The 24,919-nt window shown below is 39.8% G+C and overlaps 1 protein-coding gene across 1 annotated transcript in view; it reads left to right on the top strand.

Moving 5' to 3' along the window:
* The window catches only part of LAMA4 (laminin subunit alpha 4), a 215,080-nt gene that overhangs the window by 74,471 nt on the left and 115,690 nt on the right, over positions 1–24,919 (top strand). The window contains exons 7-13 of the mRNA XM_073627106.1: positions 3,833–4,013; positions 6,200–6,292; positions 8,739–8,890; positions 11,061–11,171; positions 16,029–16,140; positions 20,871–21,038; positions 23,871–24,067. Of these exons, the coding sequence (XP_073483207.1) occupies positions 3,833–4,013; positions 6,200–6,292; positions 8,739–8,890; positions 11,061–11,171; positions 16,029–16,140; positions 20,871–21,038; positions 23,871–24,067 (1,014 nt within the window). The remainder of the gene's footprint in view (positions 1–3,832; positions 4,014–6,199; positions 6,293–8,738; positions 8,891–11,060; positions 11,172–16,028; positions 16,141–20,870; positions 21,039–23,870; positions 24,068–24,919) is intronic.

The raw sequence follows: 24,919 nt of genomic DNA, 5'->3' as shown, positions 1-24,919 counted from the left end.
AAATAAAACCTGTTTCCCTTTCTGTTTTTAAAACATTTCAAATAAAAATGTTAGGACAGTAAAAATGCCCAAAATGATCTCTTTTTGGAAAGCAGACACCAAAGTCAACTCATTTTTTGTATGCTGGTATAAAGGTGGTAATTCACAACCTGACAGGGTCACTTTAAATATGACTTCAGCATACTCAGTCAGAATGACATGAACTGGGGTGCAAGCAAGGTCAGGTATGAGAGGGGAGCCCAAAAGTGTGGTGTGACCTCTTTTCTGGCCTCTGAGAAATAGACAGCTAACCCAAGGGTGAGAGGCCTTTGTGGTAAACGTGCTTGCTGTTTCTGAATTTGGATGCCCCCAGAAAAATCTGCCCAGGATGCTTTGAGAGTGTTTCCTTGTGGATTACAAATACTCTCACTTTAAAAGTAGTGTACGTTTATGGGTCCCACCACTGTAAAACTCTATATCTGTTCTTCCACTGGCCAGTGGTACAGATAGGTCCTAGAAACAGTAGCTAGTTAATACTGTTTATAACAGCTGCTGGTGTTCTCTTTTAGAGTTATTTCTCTACTATGATTTATTACATTGTTGTCAGCCAGGTCATTCTGACTTATCCACCCAGTGCGTTTGTAAAGGCCACTTACAGGTGATAGCAGGTAACAAGAGTCATAGACCCTATCGGGTGAAACCTGTTGTTGCTGTAACTGTCTAAGCTAATTGTTCATTTGCAGGGCCTGTCCTGGTCCTAATAAAACCCTTTGCATCATTACTGTTGTGTTGGTGAGCATCAGTTTCAGATCAGGGCAAGTCAACACTGAGGGATGGCAGAAGGACCCAGCAATCAATTGGTTACTCCAGAAGTTTGGAATGCCTGAGATTAGGCATACTAAGGATGTTCCTGCAATGTTTATCATGGAGCTTTACCCCAGGGGTGTCTTGCCTTTTTACCAGGAGGATAGGGCTAGAACTCAAGTCTGGGTTCTATCTTGCCATTTATGGTTAAGCCTCCATTCCTTGCTATGTCCTTGTATGGGGACTTCCCTTGCACCTTATCCATGTGCCTTGTGACTTGTCGGGTCAGACTTTGGTTCCCACTGCATTCATAGGAACCACTGTTTGGACTCCTTGGAGTAATTATTTTACTTTAATTCATCCTCAAATGGTTCTTCCCTGATGGTCATTTTCTCTGTGAGATAAGTGTCTGCTCTTACTCCCTTTCTATTCATGAAACCTCATTCCCTTTGGACCTGTAATGGGATCAGGTGGGTTAGACCCAAGACTTACTTCTGACCTAGGGCAATTTCTGTTCCTCTCCTCAAGGAGGACATAATTCTTGAGTCCCTCTGTCCAGGTCCACTTCTCTGGGAGGAGTCTCTCTTCCTTGTTTGACTACAGTTTAAGCTGTGATTCTCTGTCTCCTAGCTACTGACTCCTTTTGGTCTTCTCGGACCCTGTAGGGTTTCTCATCAGGGCTAGATCTGGGGGGTGCTGGGGGGGTGGGCTATGCCCCCCCCAGATTTCAGTGGTGCCCCCCCCAAGGCCGAGTTAAGATGACTACCGGGTCAGCAGGGGGGCCCAGTGGGTCAGTGGAGGCTGCCTGTACCTGTACCTGCCCCTGTCATCTAATAAGTTTAGGTTGTCCCTCTGGGATCTTTACTGGCTCCCGAGGCAGCTGGAGTTGGTGGGTGGGGCCAGGAGTTTGGCTGCCTCCATCACTCCTCCCACAGACTCTTTCACTCAGGCTAATCTCTCAGCTGAAGAAGGTAAAAGAGGAGCAGCCCATACGGGAGTCCTTATCTCTAGCCATGCTGTAAGTGACTGAGCACACTGTCACTACATACAGCCCCAGCCTGCCACTATACTGTGACTATACTGCACTAGCCTGCCACTATACTGCCCTAGCCTGCCAGTATACTGCCACTATACTGCCACAGCCTGCCACCATACTGCCCTAGCTTGCCACTATATTGCACTAGCCTGCCACTATACTGCCCTAGCCTGCCAGTATACTGCCACTATACTGCCACAGCCTGCACCACACTGCCCTAGCTTGCCACTATATTGCTCTAGCCTGCCACTATACTGCCATTATACTGCCACAGTCTGCCACTATACTGACCTAGCCTGCCACTATACTGTCCTAGCCTATCCATATACTGCCACTATACTGCCACTATGCTGCCCTAGTCTGCCACTATACTGCCCTAGCCTGCCACTATACAGCCCTAGTCTGCCACTATACTGCCACAGCCTGTCACTATACTGCCACCATACTGCCACTATGCTGCCACTATACTACCACTATACTGCCACAGCCTGCCACCATACTACCACTGTGCTAACCCAGCCTACCACTATACTGCCATAGCCTTCCACTATACTACCCTAGCCTGCCACTACTCTACTACCCTAGCCTGTAATTATACCACTCTAACCTGGCGCTATTTTGCCCTAACCTGTCACTATACTGCCCCAGCCTGCCACTCTACTGCCCTAGCCTGCCACTATAATGCTCAAACTTGCCACTATACTGTCCCAGTCTGTCACTATACTGCCCCAGCCTACCATGAAACTACCCTAGCCTGCCACTATACTGGCCTAACTTGCCACTATACTACCCTAGCCTGCCACTACACTGCCACTATATTGCTCTAACTTACCACTATACCACCAGTATACTGCCCTAACCTGCCACTATACTACTCTAACATGTCACTATGCTGCCACTATACTGCCCTAGCCTGCAACAATACTGCCATAGCCTCCCCTAGACCCCTGTCCTTAGTTCTGCTGATCCCTATCCTCAGATCTGCTAACCCCTATCCTCAGATCTGCTGATCCCTGTTCTTTGCTGTGTGGACTCCTGTACACTGTTCTGTAAGTTAATGGCTTCTGTATACTGCCCTACAAATCGCTGACCCTATCATCTGTCCTGCTGACCCCCTGTACTCTGCCCTTCTGACCCCCTATCCTCTGTCCCTCTGACATTTTTAACTGCACCCCCACATTAGACAGGCTAGATTCATACTGGTTTCTCATTCCATCATTCTGCGTGGCCCAAACTTTTCAGATATAAATATCTGTTTTCTCCTTTCCCAGTCAAGACATACTTTACAGGCTATGTGAGTGTTTCTTGATCTCATGACACCAAGTATTAATTTCCCAATGCAAGGGTACCACCTGTTCTTTAGTTGTCACCACTTTTCTACCAAGTGGAGGTTGTAATATCCACTGATGCCAGCTTCAAGCATAAAGCCCTTTCAGGTGGATTTTGAGCTTCAGGCAATCCCCAGTTTTTCTACTGCTCACACTAGGCTTTTTGCCAAAAGTGAAAAACATATGTGACCCTCAATAGACAAGAAAGAAAAAAAAGTATTTTGGTACTCACTGTAAAATCCTTTTCTTGGAGTCAATTGAGGGACACAGGTCCTGTCCCTAGGTTATTCTGGGCTTGCCTACATTTTTGTGTTGTGTCCAACCTCCTGTAGGTGACAGTATAACCTGAAGGTGGAAGACGTCTTGTGTCCCTCAATGGACCCTGAGTAAAAAATTTTACAGTAAGTACAAAAATTCTATTCACCTTTTTTTAAATAACTTTGTAACCCAAATGGTACAACTAATTTAAAATGTGTCTGTAGTGATATCAAGAATACTAAATGTTTTTCTTTTCCATTGCATTGCTTAGAGTGAATAGTAATAAATAGATTCTGATTTCTTTCCTTGATTCTTATTGCGTTCTATAATAATTTTGATACATATTTTACACATGTGGTTTTGTACTCTGCCAAGTGGTAAAATCTAATATGGAATAAACTATCATTCTCTTCTCATATATCTCTAGATTGGATACTACGGCTTTGACAGTTGCTTAGGCTGTCAGAAGTGTAAGTGCAATACTGCTTCCATAGACAACAATTGTGATCCCATAAGTCAACAGTGCAGATGTAGACCTGGATCAGGGGGTCTGAAATGTGAGAGATGCAAGTCTGGATACTGGAATTATGGGTCATCTGGCTGTCAAAGTAAGTGCCAGCAGAAGCTAAGCATGTCAATGAGGGTTATAGCTCAAAGCCAGCCAAAACTGTACATAAACAGGTTTCAGGAGCTCACTTTATATTTGTTAAAGCTGTGAGGGAAATGAGAGGAGACACAATATAATACAATCCAGGTTTACTGCCCTTGTTATGACAACTTCAGATAACCAGCTAAATTAATTAAAAGGGTTGACTTTCATTAGTCCTCGTTGGATAAAGGGATTTCTCTACACCAGGGTACTAAAAGTTATGTATTTTACAGGTAGTTTTAAGTAGGACAGCTTTCCTTTGATATAGGTAATTATGACATATTTGGCTTTCCCAAGTTTAACAGAGCTCCACACAAATTGTCTACTTATTTTCATGATGGGTAGCTGAAAAATAGTTACTGTTGCTATAAAGGGTATATTTTTTTTTTAATAAAATAGTAGAATTGGACTATCAAAAAATTAAGTTTTCTACCCAGGCATTGCTGTACTGCACCAGTTAAACCTCATCCATTTTGTCAGTTATCCGGTGATCTGACAACCCTCCTGGTGATGCATGAGTGCTAATCCAAAATGACAGTAGAAAGAAGTTTCTCACTGTCACAAATTAGATGTATACCTGTCTTGGAAGAATGAAATTGGTGGTGCATAAAGTGGAGAGAGGGAGTTACTTTAGGAAGTACTCTCCCATTGACTCTGTGTGGTGTACTTTTGATTCTGAATAGAGTGATTTACAAAGAAGAAGAAATTAATATAAACACCAGCAAAATTCTCCATCTTAAAATCCCAACCTTGTGTTGAGAATGTGGTTATTCTACACCTGCCTAAAAGCTTGTATTCAGAATTCATTGACAGGTACACAGAGTTTATGGACATTGATCAGCTTGCTTCAAGCTACTTTCGCATTTCAATTGACTTTTATGAAGAAAAAAGCAGTTCTGAAGTTAGCATAGCTCTATGTACACAGGCCAGCCTTAACTTTCCTGCCCTCATGCAATGTTCGTAAGCTCTATGGCCAGCACTGCCATCTTTGCCAGGTCTTCTTCTAGGTTTGGCACCTTCGGTCATCTTGATTAACAAGAATGACATAACTCCCACACGCTCAAGAGTTAATACTTCACAGCACCAAAATTATATGTCTCTTCGGTAATGAAAATCCTGCTTACTCACAAAATGTTATGGGGTAGCTGTGGGACACAAAATTCTGGTTTAAAGTGGTATTAAACCCAAAACCAAAAATATTATATATTACAACTTACCAATCATTATATGTTGTGGTTTCATTAGTTTTATTTTTTAGCCTTTTAATTACTCTGATTTCACCTGGTGATCTGGCCAATTACATATTCCTGTATTAGAGTGCCTCCTCTCTGGATAAAGCACAGGGGCACCTTTTGACAGCATCATTATCAATATGGGGAAAGGGGAGTATTAGATGCACTCGCAGATTTAGATACACTAACATAATGAAGCTGTACCCCAGCTAACGCTTTAAAGCAGTTACAGTAATTATTTACATAAATAAAAGCTGTGTATTGTATGCACCCCTGTCAGTGGTATCTGTTACATCTGCAGAATGGCTGGTTCTGTTGAAAAACAACAGACTTACTGGCCAGTTCACCAAGTGAAAATAAAGGAAAGAAGGCCTAAAAAAAAAAACTGATGCAGCCATCACATCTAAGAATTGGTAAGCTGCAATATAATAAATGTTTGCTTTTGGGTTTAATACCGCTATAAGGAGGTGGAGTGAAAATCAGAGGAGTTATGTGCAACTTACATTTTTCAGATAGAGACAATCGTACTACTTCCCTCTGCCCCAGTGAACAGGTAAACAGGTTAAGAGTATCCCTTATCAGTTCACTAGAACTGTAGTGCATATGTGAACATTTTATTAGGGTTTTAATGCAATGGCTATCATTTATAATCTTGTACACAAAAATCCAGAAATAGCAAAATGGTGGTGTAACACTGTTGCAACTAATGAATGTTTCCTGCTATTTATCCTGGTAGAATTCACAGTTAAAGCAATTCAGATAAGGCTATCACCTTACATAGCGATGAACAAAGTTTTTAGAATACACAGATGTTTGACATTATGTGTAATCTTAAACATGTGTATGTCTTTCCTGTCTTAGAGTCATTTACTCATGTTGTGTACAATTATTGCCCTTTTTGCATGTCTTGTAGAATGCAACTGTGGTGGTGGACCGTGTAACAATAAAACAGGAGAATGTCTACTAGAAGATCCTGATTCCCCAAGTGGATCAAGCTGTGCATTTGGTAAGTTGTAAAGTAAAGATAGAGATGGGTCCTTCTCTTGTATCTTCAAAGGCTGTCATTAAATTTATATGGAAGAATATGTAGTCACAGGTCACCTAGAGTATATATATATATATATATATATATATATATATATATATAAACTATATTACCAAAAGTATTGGGATGCCCGCCTCTACACGCACATGAACTTTTATGACCTCACAAATGCGCTTCTGGAAGAATGGTCAAACATTCCCATAGACAAACTCCTAAACCTTGTGGACAACCTTCCCAGAAGAGTTGAAGGTGTTATAGCTGCAAAGGGTGGGCCAACTCAATATTGAACCCTACGGACAAAGACTGGTATGTCATTACTGTTCATATGCGTGTAAAACAGGTGTCCCAATACTTTTCGTAATATAGTGTATATTACTTTCCAGATAGCACAATAGACTACTGGTAGTGCAAAAAAATATTTTGTGACCTGGAAAGTAAAAATATAAACTAATATACAGACACAAGCATGAGTTCCAGAATTTATGATCCCAGCCCTGGCATCACTCAGTGTTTTAGCAATTACCACTCTCTTGAATGTGACTGTAATAATGTGAAGATATTCAGAAAAAATGTGTGCTATGCTTTACTTTGCCATTCTGTATAAGCTATGCTAAGAAGGCTAGGAGCAGTGGGGTTGATTTACTAAAACTGGAAAGTGCAAAATCTGGCAATCGCCTTCTAACTTCAGGTTGTCCAATTAATCTTTGATAAAAAGAAAACCTGGAAGCTGGTTTCTGTGCAGAGCTGCACCAGATTTTGCACTTTTCAGTTTTAGTAAATCAGCCCCTATGTCACATTGGCCAATCTGTGCCTCATCAGTGTGTCTGAGTTGGAGATGCTTAAAATGCTAGGTGGTGGCAAAGCTGTTTCCATAAAGAGAAGGATTTAGAGGTGTTCTGTGAGTTCCATGGATGAAAATACTACAGCCCCAATCTAGCCCATTGGGGTAATTAGGGGAGTTGGTCTGGGTCAATTGTGGAAGAATGTGCAGGCATGGTTTATAAGATTTAGGGGATATAGCTAAGATGGAGGTATCATCAGCAGTATTATCAGATTAAGCATTCTCTAGGCATATATCTTTTCCAATTTTAAATTTTTATGCTACCACTTGAGCTCCGGAAGGTTTTACCCACTTCCTAATCAGGCCATTTTTTGCAATACGATGCTGCAATATTTTACCTGACAATTGTGCGGTCGTGCGATGCTGTACCCAATGAAAATGGATGTCCTTTTTTCCCCATAAATAGAGCTTTCATTTGGTGGTATTTGCTCACCTCTGTGGTTTTTCTTTCTTGCGCTATAAACAAAAAAGACCAACACTTTTGAAAAAAAAACAATATTTTTTACTTTCTGTTATAAAACACACCCAAAAAAAAATGTTAAATCTAATTTCTTCAATTTATGCCAATTTGTATTCTGTTACAAATTTTTGGTAAAAAAAATCTCAATAAGCATACAATAATTGATCTGCACAAAATTTATAGCGTCTACAAACTATGGGATAGATTTAGGGACTTTTTTTTTTTATTGTTGTTTTTATTAGTAATGGCAGCGATCAGGGATTTTTAGCAGGACTGCGACATTGCGGCGGACAAATCTGACACTAAGTGACACTTTTTGGGAACCAGCGATATCCATACAGTAATTTGTGCTAAAAAAAATGCACTGATTACTGTATAAATGACACTGGCAGGGAAGGGGTTAACACCGGGAGTGATCAAAGGGTTAAGTGTGCTCCTAGGGGGTGCTTTCTAACTGTGGGGTGAGTGGATGCACTGGAGGAAAAGAGAGCTTAGCTGAAACACAAGATCTTTTTTTACTCCCTGACAGAAAATCGGTCTGCCTTGTTTACATAGGCAGACCGCTGTTCTGCTTTTCCTCCAAACGATCGGCGGGTCCCAGCGGCCATCGTGGCCGCCAGACCCACTGATTGGCTCCCGCTGTGTCCAATCACGTGCGTGTCCCCCTAGACCGGATGCACAAAGTCACGTACAGGTACGTGATTTTGCACAGCTGGGCCGCTCTGCCGCAGTGTATGTATGTGGGGCGGTCCGGAAGCGGTTAATTGTTATATTTAATGCAGCATCTATAATGATATGTTTGATCTTTGCACTTGTTTGTCCTATGTTGTAATATTCTTTAGAGTTAGTTTGGGGGCCAAATACACAAATGGGTTGTTTTTCTACAGGCATATATTATATTTTACCATAGCACAGATCGCAAATGAGTATAGACTATGTTACTACTAGTCAAGTGATTACACTGTCACGTTTCTTCCTACATATCTCAATCTTTTAAATGTGTTGATATAGAATAACATGTACCTGTGTGTCTTGATTTACGTAATAAATTCTCTATGTTATACATATTGTCCTGAAACTAACAAATTGTTCTTCTGTTTCACTAGATTGTGATAAATGTATCTGGGACCTAATTGATGACCTTCGAATCAGTGATTTATTAATAAATGAAACCAGGTCAACAATAAGGAACATATCCACTGGAGTGGCAGTTAACAGACTCCTTAGTGACATTAACTCATCAGTCATCCTATTCACGGTATTGAAGCTGATCACTTTAACTTTACTGGTTTACTGTTTGCCATTGATTGCTGTCTCTGTAATAAGATTGCTAATGTAATTTATCATAGCAATGCACTGAGGAGAAGAGTTTCTACAAAAACATTGTGCGAAAAGAATTGGCCTATATTAATCCCAAAAAGGCACGACAAATGCCATACTGATATTGTATCTCACCAATCATAGATACTCTATACAGTACAAGCATTTTGTGTCTTTACTTGATTTCATATGGTATCACAAAGATATAATAAAAAGCAAGGATTATTATCTCATTGTAAAGTTGTACATACAAAAAGATTAAAGAACATTTTATACATTACAGCACTATTTTATTTGTAAGTGGCCTTTTTACCCCATACAAATAAATACTTGGGTAGATCTTTGGAGCCACCTTATACCTTAGGGCAGGGATTCTCAACCAGGGTTCCGTGGAACCCTAGCGTTCCTTCAGAAGTTGTTAGGGGTTCCTTGAGCTGTGGCTAATTGACCTCCCATCTTACGTTGCTTAAATGGCTCCATAGCCAACACCACTTGACAGAACCAGTGATATGACACCAATGAACATTTAGCTGTCTGTGGCATTCAGACCACCACTGTAAGAATGTAATTCTTCTGACTGAATACCAATGTAAGGGACATTCTTCCCACTGATCACTGATGTAAGGAGCATTCTTCCCATTTTCCACCAATGTAAGGAGCATTCTTCCCACTGACCCCTGATTAAATAATTTTGGCATGGGTTCCCTGAGACCTGTAAATTATTTCAAGGGTTCCTCTGGGGTAAAGAGGTTAAGAAAGGCTTTTTTACGGGGTTTTGTATTGACAGAAATTTCTCTTTGCTTTTAAGCCCCCTAGCGGTATTCCCGAGTCTGGCTCGGGGTGGATTTTCAATACCAAAAGTGGTATCCCCGAGCCAGACTCGGGACTGCATCGCAGGATCCAGGAAGAGTTTACTTACCTTGTCCCCTGGATCCTGTGATGTCTCCCCGCTGTGATCGGCGAGCCGCCGTGTCTCGCTCGATTCACAGTGCCGAGCTCCGTTCCCTGCGAGCGTTACGATGCACGGGGATGGAGTTCGGCGGCAAATTCAAACAGTAAAACACACAGTACAGATACAGTATACTGTATCAAATAATTACACATCCCCTTTGTCCCTAGTGGTCTGTCCAGTGTTCTGCATGCAGTTTTATATTATAAATACAGTACTATTCTTTCTGCCTGGAAACTGGAGATTGTCCATAGCAACCAAAACTGTCCCTTTACATCAAAAGTGGTTTTAGACCAGCTAGAAAACATCAATAATAAATTAGAATCACTTGCAGGATTGAGCGATAGTGATTTGTGGGAAAATCCGTCACCAAACACTAAAAGTAACGAAAGCGACTCTGCAACTGAGCAAATTTCAGTGTTTTTGATTTGATTACATTATTGAATAATTTTTATTATTATTATATTATTATTTGTTATAATTATCTATAGTTATTTATTAGATTATAATTTTTTATTTCCTTTTTCAAACTTTATCATACCCGGGATGTCTACTAGACTCTGGTTTGGACAGATTTAAGTGAATTATTCCTAAGAATTACAGGCCTACAATATAAAATGCCAAATTTCTGTGCAAAATAATGGTACCGCTTTCAGCACCTAAAATCTGAAATAATCATACCGCCAGGGAGGTTAATATTTGTAGGAGATGTCAATAAAACACATAGGCAATGTATTGCAATGTGCACCAAAGAAAAGTGTTTACCATAGAGAGCAAAATAAATGGGGCCCACAAGGATGAAGTTAAACCTGGGGGCTCAGGGTTGTCAGATGTTGTTATTTGATATAATCTCATTGCTTGGGGTTTGGCTTTTACATGTATGACTAATGAGATATGATCTTCTTTTAGTAGCATAAAATTCCACACAATAGAAACCTTTTTTGCATGGACTAATGTGTAGGGACAAGTATACCAGTCATATCTCCCTGTACCATGTCCTTTTGGCTGTCTTTGGCGTCTTGCTGACATTGCTATTATGTATTTATAAATGCAAGTGGATATATATCATTGGCTGGACTAAGTAACACATATATTGCAATAACCTTCTGTTTTGTGAACATACTGCACAATGTTATCAGCTCAATTGTATCATTTAAAGGAAAATCTTCAAGAAAAGAAGAATCAGTCATTGTTTGAAGATCTCCAGATTTCTAACATTGAAACAGAAGTGGAACTAATTCAAGCCGAAGTCAATGAAATTACTGAGAAGGTTAGTACATATATATAGACGTCTTATCCTGTTTTTATATTAGTTTATTGACAGATAATTGCACAAAATGCTTGATCATTTTTTACCATCTTTCAAAATTCAACCAGAATTTTATATAAACCTTTGCCTCTAATGGCAACTAATAACATTTTATTTGAAGAAACAAATATTTAACCCTTAGGCCCCTTTCGCACGATTGGCCTGCTCGGATCCGCCTCTTCTTTTTGCAGGTGGATCTGAGTGGGCCACTCATTGATTTCTATGGGCAGGTGGATGTCAGCGGAGATGTGTCCGCTGACACCCGCCTGCCACCCGATCCGACAAGATCCGCTGAAAACAGACAGATGGCGATACGTTTGCCATCCATCCATCAGATCAGATGGGATCGGATGAAAACAGAAAGGCTGTGTTTTTTCATGCAATCTCCTCATAGAGGAGAGATGGGCTCTGACAGGTCGGTCCCTGCACAGTGAGCCGAGACGGACCTGTCATCTGCCTGCTCAGCAGGGATCAATGGAGTGATTCCCCACTGAGCTGGCAGAGTCCGTTCAGTGGATCCACCCCGTGTGAAATGGAACAGTTTATTTACAGTTTTCCAGCTTTAGATCTATGTATTGCATTAAAATTGTCTTTAAAGTGGATGGAAACCCTTACGTATACCCAGTAAGGTGAATAGCCTCAGAAGATACATAGAGATGAAACAAATCTTCCTATATGCTTCAGCTTTATTTACTGTTTAGAAAGTGCACATCATGTTAGATTTTTTTAATTCCTGTTGCAGCTGTGGGAGGGGAGTCTTGGCATACACTGTGTGACAGCTGATTGGAGGAAAGGCGCACACCCCCCTCCACATAGGCAGAGGAAAGAAGGAATGTGCAGAGCTGTGCTGTGAATAGACCAGCTGTCTGCAAATCTATTTATAGCAACCTCCCAGAAACAAATTTTAATCTGCTTTTATCTCCTGTGTCGGAGAACTTGTCAGAAGTTATCATGCTGATAACAGAAGAATGGAGCAGCATAAAGACATTGGACTTAGGGCTTTGGAGAGAAACACTACAGATATATGCACCCAGGTCAAATTTCACGAATCAGATTTACATTCACTTTAAGGTAACAAGGTGATACATATATTGCTTTATTCAGTACAAACAATGGATTCTCTTGCCTGTAGTGTCTTGAAAAGATGTTTTTTTCTATGCAATATTTAAGCAAAAGGTCTAAAAAAAATACTTTTACCCGTGTTAGTTTTTAAATAGGTGTTCCTGTTGATAAGTACATGTTTTATTTTATGTCTCCTGTGTATACCGACACTAATATGTTTTTACTATTACAAAGCATAGCAAAGTTATTTACAGATGGAAAAAAAACTTTTTTATGTTGCAGTCTTTTAAATGAGTCACTAACAAAATTAAGGAACAAAAAATAAAAATTAAACGAAAAGTTTAACTATCAATAGTAAAAAAAATTCATAAGTAATATAATAGCTAAGGGGGAAAGGAATTAATTAGCACTAATTATGGTTAAAGTGTTACTAAACCCAGGACTCCGCATTAACTATATCTCATTTCCCACACTACACAGAACATGGAAATTCAATTATTTTAGTAAATATAAACTGCTTAATACATTTTTTCATCAGCAGTATATAGCAGTCTTGTGACATCTATCAGTGTCTGGCTGAGCACTGGTTACACTTGTAAGAGGAGTTTTCATTCTCCCATGATTGCCCTATGAGGCTGCATGACCCCTGACCCTCTGTCTGAACAGTGCTGATTGGCCCTGTGCTGTTGATCACATGCACCCTCCCAAGAACAAAAAAAAAACTCTCTAGCAAAACTCTAGCAACACACACCAAACTGTGCCACCAAGGCTCTGTACTATCAGCAGATGGACTGAGGACCATGGAAGAAGGGGAGGATCAGAGAAGACAGGATCAAACAGCCTTTTTTACAAAAAGCATAGGGTTAACCCCTTAGGTCCTACAGTGAGTATAACAAGCTTTACTGCTTTACATAAACAAACTGGTTTTACTGTTGTGGGTTAAGTAACACTCTACCTATGAGGTTAAATAGGAATAGTTTTTTTTTATTATTTTACTTTTCTCAACTGAAATTATTTGCAAATCAAAAGGTATACCTTTGATCTGCTATGAATAAACCAGAGAAGTTACAGTGAAGCAATAATAATATTGCTTCATTGTAACTCTTCTTGACATTGCACACACTCTTCTGTGGGTCAGTTTACACAAGAGCAGACAAATCTTCTCCTGTGCAAACAAAGCTAGTCCTGGCTGTTCTATGCAGCTGGAGAACTGCAAGGGAGGAAGAGGGTCTTGAATGCACTACAGATGCCCAAAGTATTTAGATGAAATTTCTTTGGGTGTGTGTAGCACACTCATGGCTATAGCTGGTTAAAGATATCTTACTCAACTTAAAGAACAAGTTAACATATGCAAAGTATATGCAAAAAGGACAGTATTAATATTTTTGGATATGGTTTGGCAAGTGTAGAATGCATCCATCAAAACATTAGCTATAACAAAAACTTCTTGTTTGAACATATTCTCCTGCTTCAAGACCAGTGAGTCCCTCCACAATTATATGCTTATCTAATGGTTTCTAGTAGACAGGTGACTCATTATTTCTCTATAATCCTGTAGAAGAACACTGCCAACTGCACAGTTTTAAGCCTTTAAGGTGCATCTTTAAGCAAATGTTGGATTAGGAAAGGGATAGACCATCTGTTGCTGTCCGTGTCCCCATTGGGGAGATTCACCTCTATCTTTATCCTGTTGACCATTTGTCTCCCTGTGAAAGAAAGCGAGGAAAAATTCTAAAATTTTAGAGTTGTCCCCAGGATATGATGTAAGAGAAAATCTTGGACAACTGTCTGAGATGAAAATTCCCCTGATTTAAAGTGGTTGTAAACCTTCTCCTATACCCAGTGAAGTGAACAGCCTCAGACAGGGCTGGTGCAAGGATTTTTGACACCCTAGGCGAAACCTCTTTTTGCCGCCCCCTTGGCTCTGCCCCTGACTCCACCCCCTTTGCCCTGCCCTTGTAACATGTGACCTATCTGAACCATACCCTGGCTCACTTACCTGACACATACACTGACCTACCTACCTACCTGACACATACGCTGACCTACCTACCTGACACATACACTGACCTACATACCTACCTGACACATACACTAACCTACCTACCTGACACATACACGGACCTACCTACCTACCTGACACATACACTGACCTACCTGACTCCTATTTCCTGTATTACTCACCCCCCATCCCCCACACACTTCTCGATGTAGATGAGGAGGATCCATCCTCCTCCTTACCTCTGCGCTTCATCGACCATCACATCCAGGCTCTCCTCACTGCTGGGCGGGCAGTATTGATTAGGTGTTCCCTGCCAGCGCCGCCATCCAGCCGCTCCATGGTGTCCTCGCTGGCCGGGAGGTCAGCTTACAGACACTGCACCTCTCGATGCTCCTATCTCCACCGAGCCCCGCCCCTCCGCTGCACTCACACAGACACACAGAGGGACACGCTGGAGCAAAGGACTCCCAGAGCAGCACTGTGTGAGGAGATGTGACAGCGGGCGCTCAGTGGGACATCGCCGGCATGCAGCAGATGTTTTCCCGGGACAGCCGGCCCGGCACTGAACAGGGGCAAGCTCATACATGCCTGGAGCTTCACTGAGACAGAGGCCGTGGCTGCGCCCTAGGTCGTAGGCGGCTGCCTATTTAGCCTAGCGGTAGCGCCAGCCCTGTCCTCAGATGATACACAGGGATGAAACAAATCTACCTACATAAGTTTTACTTGTACATGTGCTGTCTTCAACTTTCTAGACTCTTTAGAATGTGCACATCATGTTAGAAATGTTTCTTCCTGTTTCAGTAGTGGGAGGGGAGTCTGGGCTTACACAGTGTGTGAGATGATTGGAGGAAAGGCACCCCCCCTCCATGTAGGCGGAGGAACGAAGAAACTTACAGAGCTGTGCTGTGAATAGACCAGCTCTCTATTTATTTTTCTCTACGTTCCCTACCTGACACAAATTTCCAGCTGCTTTTATCTCCTGTGTCTGAGAGCTTGTCAGAAGTTATCATGCTGACAACAAAGGAACGGAGCAGCAGAAATATACGGGACTTAGGGCTTTGGAGAGAGATAAGTAAACACTACAGGTAGATGTGCCCAGGTCAGATTTCATGAATGGGGTTTACATCAACTTTAAGGATATTTCCTCTAATTACTACTGCGTTTCTGGGACATACATTTTCCTAATGGTACACAGAGAACACAAAATAAACTGGCAGGTTTTTTAACCATTACCCCTGACAGGGCTTTTAACCATTCCCTACTGTAAAAAAATTAAGGTTTGTTGTGTTTTCAGCCTGGCTTGGAAAGCTGATGGTGAACGTAGTGCCAACCACTCTAGGCCAGGATTTCACCATTACACACTCGAACCAATGTGGTTGTACATACACTTTAACCTAAATACAGGGAAATATGTGGCACAATAATTATGTAAAAGTCAAATAACTCATTTTCTGCACAATGATGGATTCTTTTAAATCTGTAGTAGCGTTATGATTTTTATTTTAAGTTTAGTGTATTTTCATTGGTTAGTTTATTTATTACTGAAAACATATTAATGCAAATGTTGTAACATAATGTGTATGTCATGTGTATGGTTGCTGCAATACATTTTAAATATACTGTAAGTCTATGCCTCCATGTGATTAATGTGGAATCATGGGGGGGGCAGTATGCATCCAGCTGTGCATGGAATGTATTGTGTACTCTTACAGATTATGACAATGTGAACTTATGCTGACACTGGCCATTTGCAGGGAAATCTTGCAGAGATGAAAGGCCAGCTGATACACAAGGAAACTATGGAAACGATGAGCCGTGCAAAGTTAACTGCAGAACAAGTTAGTGACATAGAAGATGAGATTAATGGTACGAAGCATATTTTTCTTCATACTGTTATTTTAGTTTGTATCATTCAGCAATTATGCAAGAGACAGATTGTAGGTCCAAAGGTTCAGATTATGGAAGCATCCCTGAAAAACAGGAAGATATTTCAGTTTTATATTTATTTCCAAATAGATACTGTATATAATGTAGTGAAGTGCTCTAGGAAAGTAGCAATAGTGTGCAATATCTTTAAAGAGATGTGTCAAAGTACATTAGTGCAATTACCAATTAAAATGTGCATAAAGTTCCATACACAATCCAATACATTTTTGATAAATGTACGTTACAAAATAACCCCAAGTATCCGTGTTAAAAAAAAGAAATAATATACTGTGTGCGCTCCCAGAATAAAAGGACACATAAGGATGTTAGAGAACAGCATGAGCTATAGTGTTGGCATTTGTACTGGCAAGATGGCACCCAGTCACTGCCCAGCGTGATGAATTCACAAAGTCCCATCCACTTTTTAATCTGTGAGTGCATTTATTATTCCTTTTTTTTAAATGTTAAAGCAGTGTTGCACTATGAGATCTTTTGTGTGCCTTTTATGACTGATGCATGTGGATCTTTGGAGTGCTGCAGAGGAGACCTGGCTGCTGCTGATCTAAATTGGATATTAAGCGTTTTATGACCTCCTTTTGTCATCTGTGAGGTCTATCTCACCACGTAGTGATACTATATGTGGAAGCATGTGGTAGAAGAAATTGTGGAAGATATTTAAGTTCTTTTGAACATGTATACTTTTGCACACTATTGGCGTTTTAGTGGAGTGCTTCAGTAGAGTTATATATATCTATGTGTTTACTGTATGTACATGTGGGCTGATTGCACTGTCCAGTGGTAGCTGCTCTACATTTGAACATTTGAGCTGTTTTATTTTGGCTTAATTTTAATTTCTTCTATTTGTTTTTGTACACTGATAGTGCAGGGTTATTATATACTTTTTATATTTATTACTGAATATATATGAAAAAAAAAAATGTATAGGCAGCTCAAACCCAAAATTAAAAAAGCACATGGCAAAATAAATTAACAAATAATTATTAATTATTTTAAAACACAATAAAACCTCAGAGCAGTGCACGAAACTCAGTAACTTACAACAATCAGTTAGAAATAATATATCAATCATTGAGTGATAAGAGTTTGGTAAATTCCAATCTGATTGATTGCAATGAACACTGCATATCATCACTGCCCTGTACACTTACTCGATATACTCAGTTATGATTTTAGATTATCTTTGAGAATATCTGTGAGAACTTTAACTTAGTTCTATCAATCTACATTGATAAAATCTCAGATTTGTGCACTTATGTGCCTCTATTGATTTTCTAGTCTGTGCTATTGATATCACACGTGCAATGAATGGACTACAGAAGGTGCAGCTTTCCTCCTGTCTGCCAGCTCTAACAGAGCTTACATGTCAGTTATTTGCAACTTGTGTATGCCACTCACCCCACTGGGCACCCCTATAACAAGAATTGGGAGAGGGAAATAAGTCACATGAGTACTGGTTGGAGCACAATTTTTATTAAATTTAGGGGTATTTTTAAAAAATGTGGAATGAATGGGGGGGTAGGTGTTTGTTTTTTTGGTGGGTTTTGGCTGTAATGCAGCCCTGCCACTATATAAAAACAAAGAAACTGCTGTCAGATACGAAGCGTGGGCATCTAAACGTGTCTGCAGATTCCTGCACCAGCCTCCAAATCCTTAACTTTATCCCAAAGAGTCATTTTTACAGACGTAGCTGTACACTTCCTGGTGATGTGAAAACTTGCCATTGCCCTAATGCATCCTGCACATTCCACCTGGCCAATGAGAAAGCTCAGCATAAGAAAAGGTGGGCAGAGGGAAGGAGTGGATGACCTTGATATAATACATAAATGTCAGAGATATACCCATCACAGTGACCCAGAATTTAGTCATAATGGAAGGGGCAAGTATGTTCAGTTATAGCTGCCTGCCCATTATACCTTACAGTGTCTTTGTTTTAATATAATGACTCGGTTTCTTTAGTTGGTGAACCACTTACCTGAAACATGAATGTACATAATTAGTGCTGGACACCTGCTATGCACATGCTTGTTGAGTGCCCATGCCTTACTGAGTTGTAAAGGAAGACTAATAATGGCAACCCTAAAGCATCAATTCAAGAATTTTTTTTGTTTTTTGGGTTTTTTTTTTTTTGAATATTAGAAAAAATGTTGGGATCTAATTGTGCATAAATCTGTATACTTCCAAACAGTTCCCAAACATCTGCTTGAAACTGTAAGACCTCTTGCCATTTATTTCAGACACGATTCCCCTAGAGGCTGGAGCAGATATCTGTCTGGCAATGCCCAAATGTATGAAATATTCCTGCTATAAGCAGACAAATTTGACTCCTCCCAAGGCACACTGATTCTCTAAAGTCAGATGGGGAAAGGCTGCAGTTCATCACTTTATTGAACTCCCCAACATCCTGTGTCTGTGGTTTGGATGGCTCACTCTGTGCTGTCTTGTATTGCAGCTGTTTTATATGACCTCTTCTTCACACTGCAGAGCTCTCCCAGCCACTTAAACAATATCATTTCTATAGAATGTTATCATTCAAAGCCAAGTTGGTACTCTCTATAAAGGAAAGTGACATTAAGTACAATAAATAAACATGATAAATGACAAGGATAATGTCTGCACCTTTTTGTTTCACTGCGCAATGCATTTAGTGCAGCAAATATGCGGGAACCATCTGTCAAACTAATGATTTAATATGCTGGTTCCTTTGTATTGCTCTAATAGTTTGTCAACATATCAGGGAAGTGTTTCAGTTCATAGCATGAGTGATATAAAATGCACAGTGCATTTTAATATAGATAATAGATTCTCTAAATATGTAGAATCTATTTGGGCTCAGAATCGCAATGCTTAAAACTTCACATGAGTTTCTTACAATACAGATTTACTGTACAGGTATATATACTTATCTATATATCTATATATATATATATATATATATAAATAAACATCAGGTGGGTTACCCTCTTCTCTTTCAATCCTTGTTCAATCAAGGCACCGTCAAGGTGGACTCCCAAACTTCCACCATAAATAGATAGAAAAAAATGCAAGGAACGATGCTTAGATGCAAAAAGTGTCCTTTTACTGAAAATCCTTCATTACATAATTCAATTGCAGACAAGCAAGCCACTGTACAGTTCCGAGCGCAACTCGCTCTTCGTCAGGCTTTTCTGGCACACACAGCCAGAAAAGCCTGACGAAGAGCGAGTTGCGCTCGGAACTGTACAGTGGCTTGCTTGTCTGCAATTGAATTATGTAATGAAGGATTTTCAGTAAAAGGACACTTTTTGCATCTAAGCATCGTTCCTCACATTTTTTTCTTTCTATATATATATATATATATATATATATATATATATATATATATATATATATATGTGTGTGTGTGTGTATATATATATATATATATATATATATATATATATATATATATATATATATATATATATATATATATATATATATGTATGTATATACATATATAGAGAGAGAGAGGGAGAGAGGGAGAGAATATATGGCAATGTTTAACATCAAATTAATTAATTAAAAATGCATAGTTTGATTTTAAAAAAGTTGCATTTTATTTCTTTTTTTTTTTTGTAGCTAGTCATGAATTATTCAGTGATATTAATAACTATAGACTTACATTGCAAAGGATATGGCATTTACTTCTGTATTGTGTCAACAAAACAGTGGGTAGTCAAAATAGGACAGCTACCAAAAGTCACAGTACAGTAAGCAGATACTTTAGTTAGTGGGCAGGCAGAAAAAAAAAGGATATACAGTATACACAGAAATAAGTTAGTAGTTTCTAAAAAAAAAAGCTCTTCCCGAGTAGCTTATTATTATTCTGCAGCCATCTGGGCCCTCTGTTCACATGAGTGGTCCAACTCAGCTGAGTGCTGTCTAAAGAGCCAAGTGAATTGCTCAGTACTCTTTATATGAGTTCTGGTATCTTACAAAAGAAGCAAAGTAGAAAGTAAAATACTGCAAGAGACCTTTATCTTGTATATTTTTACCTTTTCTATACCTTTTTGAACAAGTTCTATAAAATTGCTGTTTTTTTTTTTTTTTTTGCAATAACCTTTAGTTAAATATTAGCTCCCCGTGAGTCTCGTGTGCCTTTAGTTCACATTTTTAACAGAGATGAACCTGACAGATGGAATTCAGAGGAAGATGGTCTAGCACCTCCTGATTAGGGCCACAACCTGTGTGTTAAAGTTTCTGCTACTTTAAACTTGTCCTGTTTCAAATGCTGCTTTATGCATTCCCATACAACCTTAGACCCAGTCTGTCCAGACAGTATGGCCGCCTGCTGACTTGGCACCATCCACAGACACCTTAACTCTTCCAAAAAGACATTGAACCCGACACAGACATTGAATCCAACACAATTTTAATTCAGCTAATTGCCGTATAGAGTTTTCCAGTCTTTTGAAGTGTATGAAGATAATGGTTTTCATGAGTCCTGTCTCTGCAAATAACTATGACTGGGAGACTGAGGAAACATAGAAGATGTGGGGATAGGCAAGCTAGGACTAAACTAAAATAGCACAGGAGGGGAGGGACAGAGGAAGATACCAAAGCAAATTAGTAAACAAGTTGCAGTGTCCCAAAACTACCACCATCTAAACTCAGTCCCATTCTTTCCACAGAAACACTTGTTAAACTAAAGCATTATGAATCCCTGCAAGGCGATGTGAGCCCCACAGATCGTGTTAAAAACTTAAAGGATGCAGAGAAAATGCTAAAGAAGCTGTCAGTACTTAACTTTGACACTCAAAAAAAGCTGGTGCAAGAAGAAGCAGAAATTGCAGAAGACTGTAAGTAGACACATAAAAAAGAAAGCTTGTTAACACATGAAATCTGCTGAAATGACCATCAGATTAACCTTTATTACACCTTCTGTTGCTTTTTGGGTTCATTACATTGATTAGCTGTGCCACTATGAGCATGTCTCTCTTCTTTATTTGGATGTTATGTAGTGCAGAGTAAGGCATTGGTTACACCATATTAAAGTACCAGCATGATTCTTGTCTTTATTAGTGAGGGCAAATGCCAAGCTCTGTCTGGAATTCAGCTAGCACCTTCCTAAGTCTAGCCATTAATGAGTCCATTTTTTTTTCATTCAACCAGTGAATTGAATGAAAAAACTGACCTGATTCCCCCATCTACATATTCAAGGAGAATCCTCCCCACTGTGTATTTCGGTAGTGGGGAGACTTCTCCGTTGTCAGAATACACTGATCAGTGCTGCAGGCTATAGCCAATTGTGTGGAAATTTTCCAACAGGTTGAACAAAAGCCAATCGGAAGATTAACTACTGTTCAACCACAGAGCCAATACGACGAAATACGGTCGGTCCCTGCTGATTTTTCATGTATGACCGCCTTAAATTCTCTACATTTGTTTATTATCCTAATAGGGGTTTTCTGCCTAATAAAAACTCAAAGTGTAAGTCAAGCCAAAAAGAGTGTAGAAGGATTAGAGCTCATTTGTTTTTTTTTGCTATCCGGCAACAGTATAACCAGACAGGAAGTGAGGGAAAATCTGCAACATGGACATTGACAAAAATGAAAATTTTACAGGCCTTCTTACCTTCCTCTACTCTACCAAAGAGAAGAATTTTTATTTCTGTCCATGTTGCTGTTGGATAGTTCTCTTCACTTCCTGTTTGGTAGAACCTTGTCTACAGGACAGAAACTGAAGGCACATCTGTCTATTGGAGCCCCAGGTAGCAGTAGAAATATGACAAAACTTAAGAAAAAAACTTTTGGATGAACATGCACTTTAAGCTTAGTTGTCACTCCACAAATTAAAACCCATTCCTAAATTGACCACCTTTTTACCTAACTGGGTGCATATAGAAGTGAACATTGATTAAAACCTGCAATTAACATTGGTTTCCATCACTTTCTGTTTTATTTATAAGGCAGGAAATGAAGGCAAATCTCTTGAATAAGACACAGATGTCAAAATTTTTTGATTGGGGTTCTAACCATTGCCTACTATAAAAAATCATGGTTTGTTGTGGTTTGAGCCTGGCCAGGGAAGTTGAGGGTGGACTTGGTGCCTACCACTCCAGGCAAGGATTTCACCTGGTCTAAGAACAAGAAGTGCCTGTTTGAGGGTCTGGTACATGTGGAGAAGCTTATCTGTGAAATTAACAGCTCAGAGCTGGTGGGACATCTGTATTTTTAGTTATAAATTATGCTGGAAATAAACCCACTGTGAAAACAGGTTTATATTCTTTTGAATGAATAAAAGTGGCTAAGAAGGCCTTTGTGCATGCTCTAATTCAAGCTAAACCCTCACACAGTGTAATCTACATTGACTGCTCTTTAAGTTATAGTAATTGAAATGTGTAAACCACCATTTGTTTTGGTCAGTCTCCACCCAATCTATACTGATGACTTTGTTTGACATTCAGAAAATTCCACACATGGCCAAGATTTAGAAGAACTTTTGGCCTGCTGGTCATGTGATGTTTTATATCAGTTATCTTCCCTCTTCCTATCTAAGGTAGGACTAGGCAGGTAATTTCCTCTTTTTTTTCTGGGCTTTTACATGTGATGGCTACAGAACACAATGTAACTGGAAATGGAATTAATATTTTGATGAGTCAGGGGTGTTAGCAATATATGTATACAGTATAATTTTATTAAGCTGAAATTGGCTGTTTACACGTAGTTTTCTTTTATTGTGATTATAATGCACAAAGAGTATCTATGCTCAAAACATTTTTCGTGTTGGATAGAATGGGAAAGGTATAGAACCCCTGTTAGGCTTTACAGCTATACCGGACAGTGTTGGAGATATCTCACCTTACTTTTACTGGACAATCTTTTACTGGACAGGAGGGAGGCAAAATCTGCAACAGGGAAATAGACAACAATAAAAAGCTGAAAGAGGTTATAGCATTCCTTCACTTAAAGCAGATCTCCACCCTCCCCACCCCTCTTTTTTTTCACCCCCCTGCATACCTTGTTGCAGGTTTTGTATATCCCAGATATTCACCCGCCCAGTGGTTCCAGCGTTGTCCTGCAGAATCCCTTCAAAATTCTGCTCCCACTCGTTCCTACATCTTCTTGTATGATGACATTGAAATCCCTTCCCGGTTCAGCCAGGCTTCATGATAATGTGGCACTAGGCCCGCCCCCTTCCCCTTTCTTAATGAAGGGCTATGCCTCCTGGAATATGTACCATGCATTTCCCTGGAGGCACAGCAAGCACCTCATTCGACCAGGCGAGTGACATGCACAGGGGTGGGACAGAATTTTTACCTGAAAAAAAAGGTAAACAAACCAAAAAAAAGTGTGCTCCATATGTAGAGGAGGGAAGGAGAGGAGGGAACTTTTATCTGTGGATAAAATGTGAAGATTTGCTTAAAACGCATTTTTCTGTCAGTGTTGCAGTAAATGATTTCCCTTCACTCCTGTCCTGGAGACCTTTTACCGGAGAGGAAGTGAATCACTCCAGTGCAGCCTCCGGCAATAAAACCTGACAGGAGATCCCAATCCTTTTCACCCAATTCACTAAAAAAAGGTTTGGCTATAGATATGTTTTAAGGTCACTGACACAGTATAGTATATGTTGTTACATTTTCATGTAATCAGTAAAGTATTAAATTTTGCTTTGTGATCCTAATTTTGCAGTGTTAAGTGAGGTCCAAGATGATTGGGTGCAGAAACACAACAATACCCTGTCTCTGTTTCCTACTGTACTGGAGCCCATCGCAGAATACAATAAGAAGTTATCAGATCTGCAAGAGTTCATAAAGGAAGCTCGCAACAACACCATGCAAGCAACTGATAAAAACACAGAAAACAGCGGCAAGCTTCATATGCAAGATGTAAGATGATTTTGCTCACTATAGGACATTACCAAAGACAAGAAGAATGCAAAGGATCTATATACAGGGGTTGATTTACTAAAACTAGAGAGTGTAAAATCTGGTAAAGCTCTGCATGGAAACCAATAAGCTTCGCATGCCAAATCGCTCAATGTGGACCTAGGCTTATTTTCAAAGCTTAATTGAACAAGCTGAAGTTAGAAGCTAATTGGCTACCATGCACAGATGCACCAGAGTTTGCACTCTCCAGTAAACAAACCCCACAATGTCTAGCCAGAAGGGAAAAAATGTTAATTGCAATGTAGTTGTTTATTTAAGTCTAAAAGTGAGGGAAGTGAGGTTCTAAGAACAGTCCATGTGCTCGCCCATGAGAATTCATATGCGCCTCTCCTTTTCTGTCTTCTGGCTTTTTTTATATATATATATATTTAAAAATCTGTCATCATAATCTGGTCACATCATTGTCAGGATGCAGCTCTCTTTAAAAAAAACTTTTCTCAACATTGTTTCCATGTGTTCCTTGCACATTTAACCTTTTGCCTTACAAGCAGTTGATGATATATAAATATAATTGTCTTGCTCCACTCCTTCATCTCTATGATTAAGCCCCAATGGGCAGGGCGAAATGCATCAGGGACAGGGCTCAGGAGGAGCTCAAGGCTCAGGCCGATCACATTTCTTTTTACCTGTTGAGTTAGTGGTGTGTGGGACGTCTCTCATCCACTTATACTTCCCTGCTTTCTGGATTAAGCATAAGACGGCCTTCACCCTTATATTTCTGTGTACACCAGATTTACCAGAACACCTTGAGTGGCGCTATAAGTGGTATTGGGAATAGTAAGGAATTGTCTT

This window comes from Aquarana catesbeiana, linkage group LG04, assembly GCF_042186555.1.
Source record: "Aquarana catesbeiana isolate 2022-GZ linkage group LG04, ASM4218655v1, whole genome shotgun sequence".
Lineage (NCBI taxonomy): Eukaryota > Metazoa > Chordata > Amphibia > Anura > Ranidae > Aquarana > Aquarana catesbeiana.
Note: the sequence above shows the minus strand (reverse complement) of the source record. Positions and strands in the feature narration are given on the sequence as shown.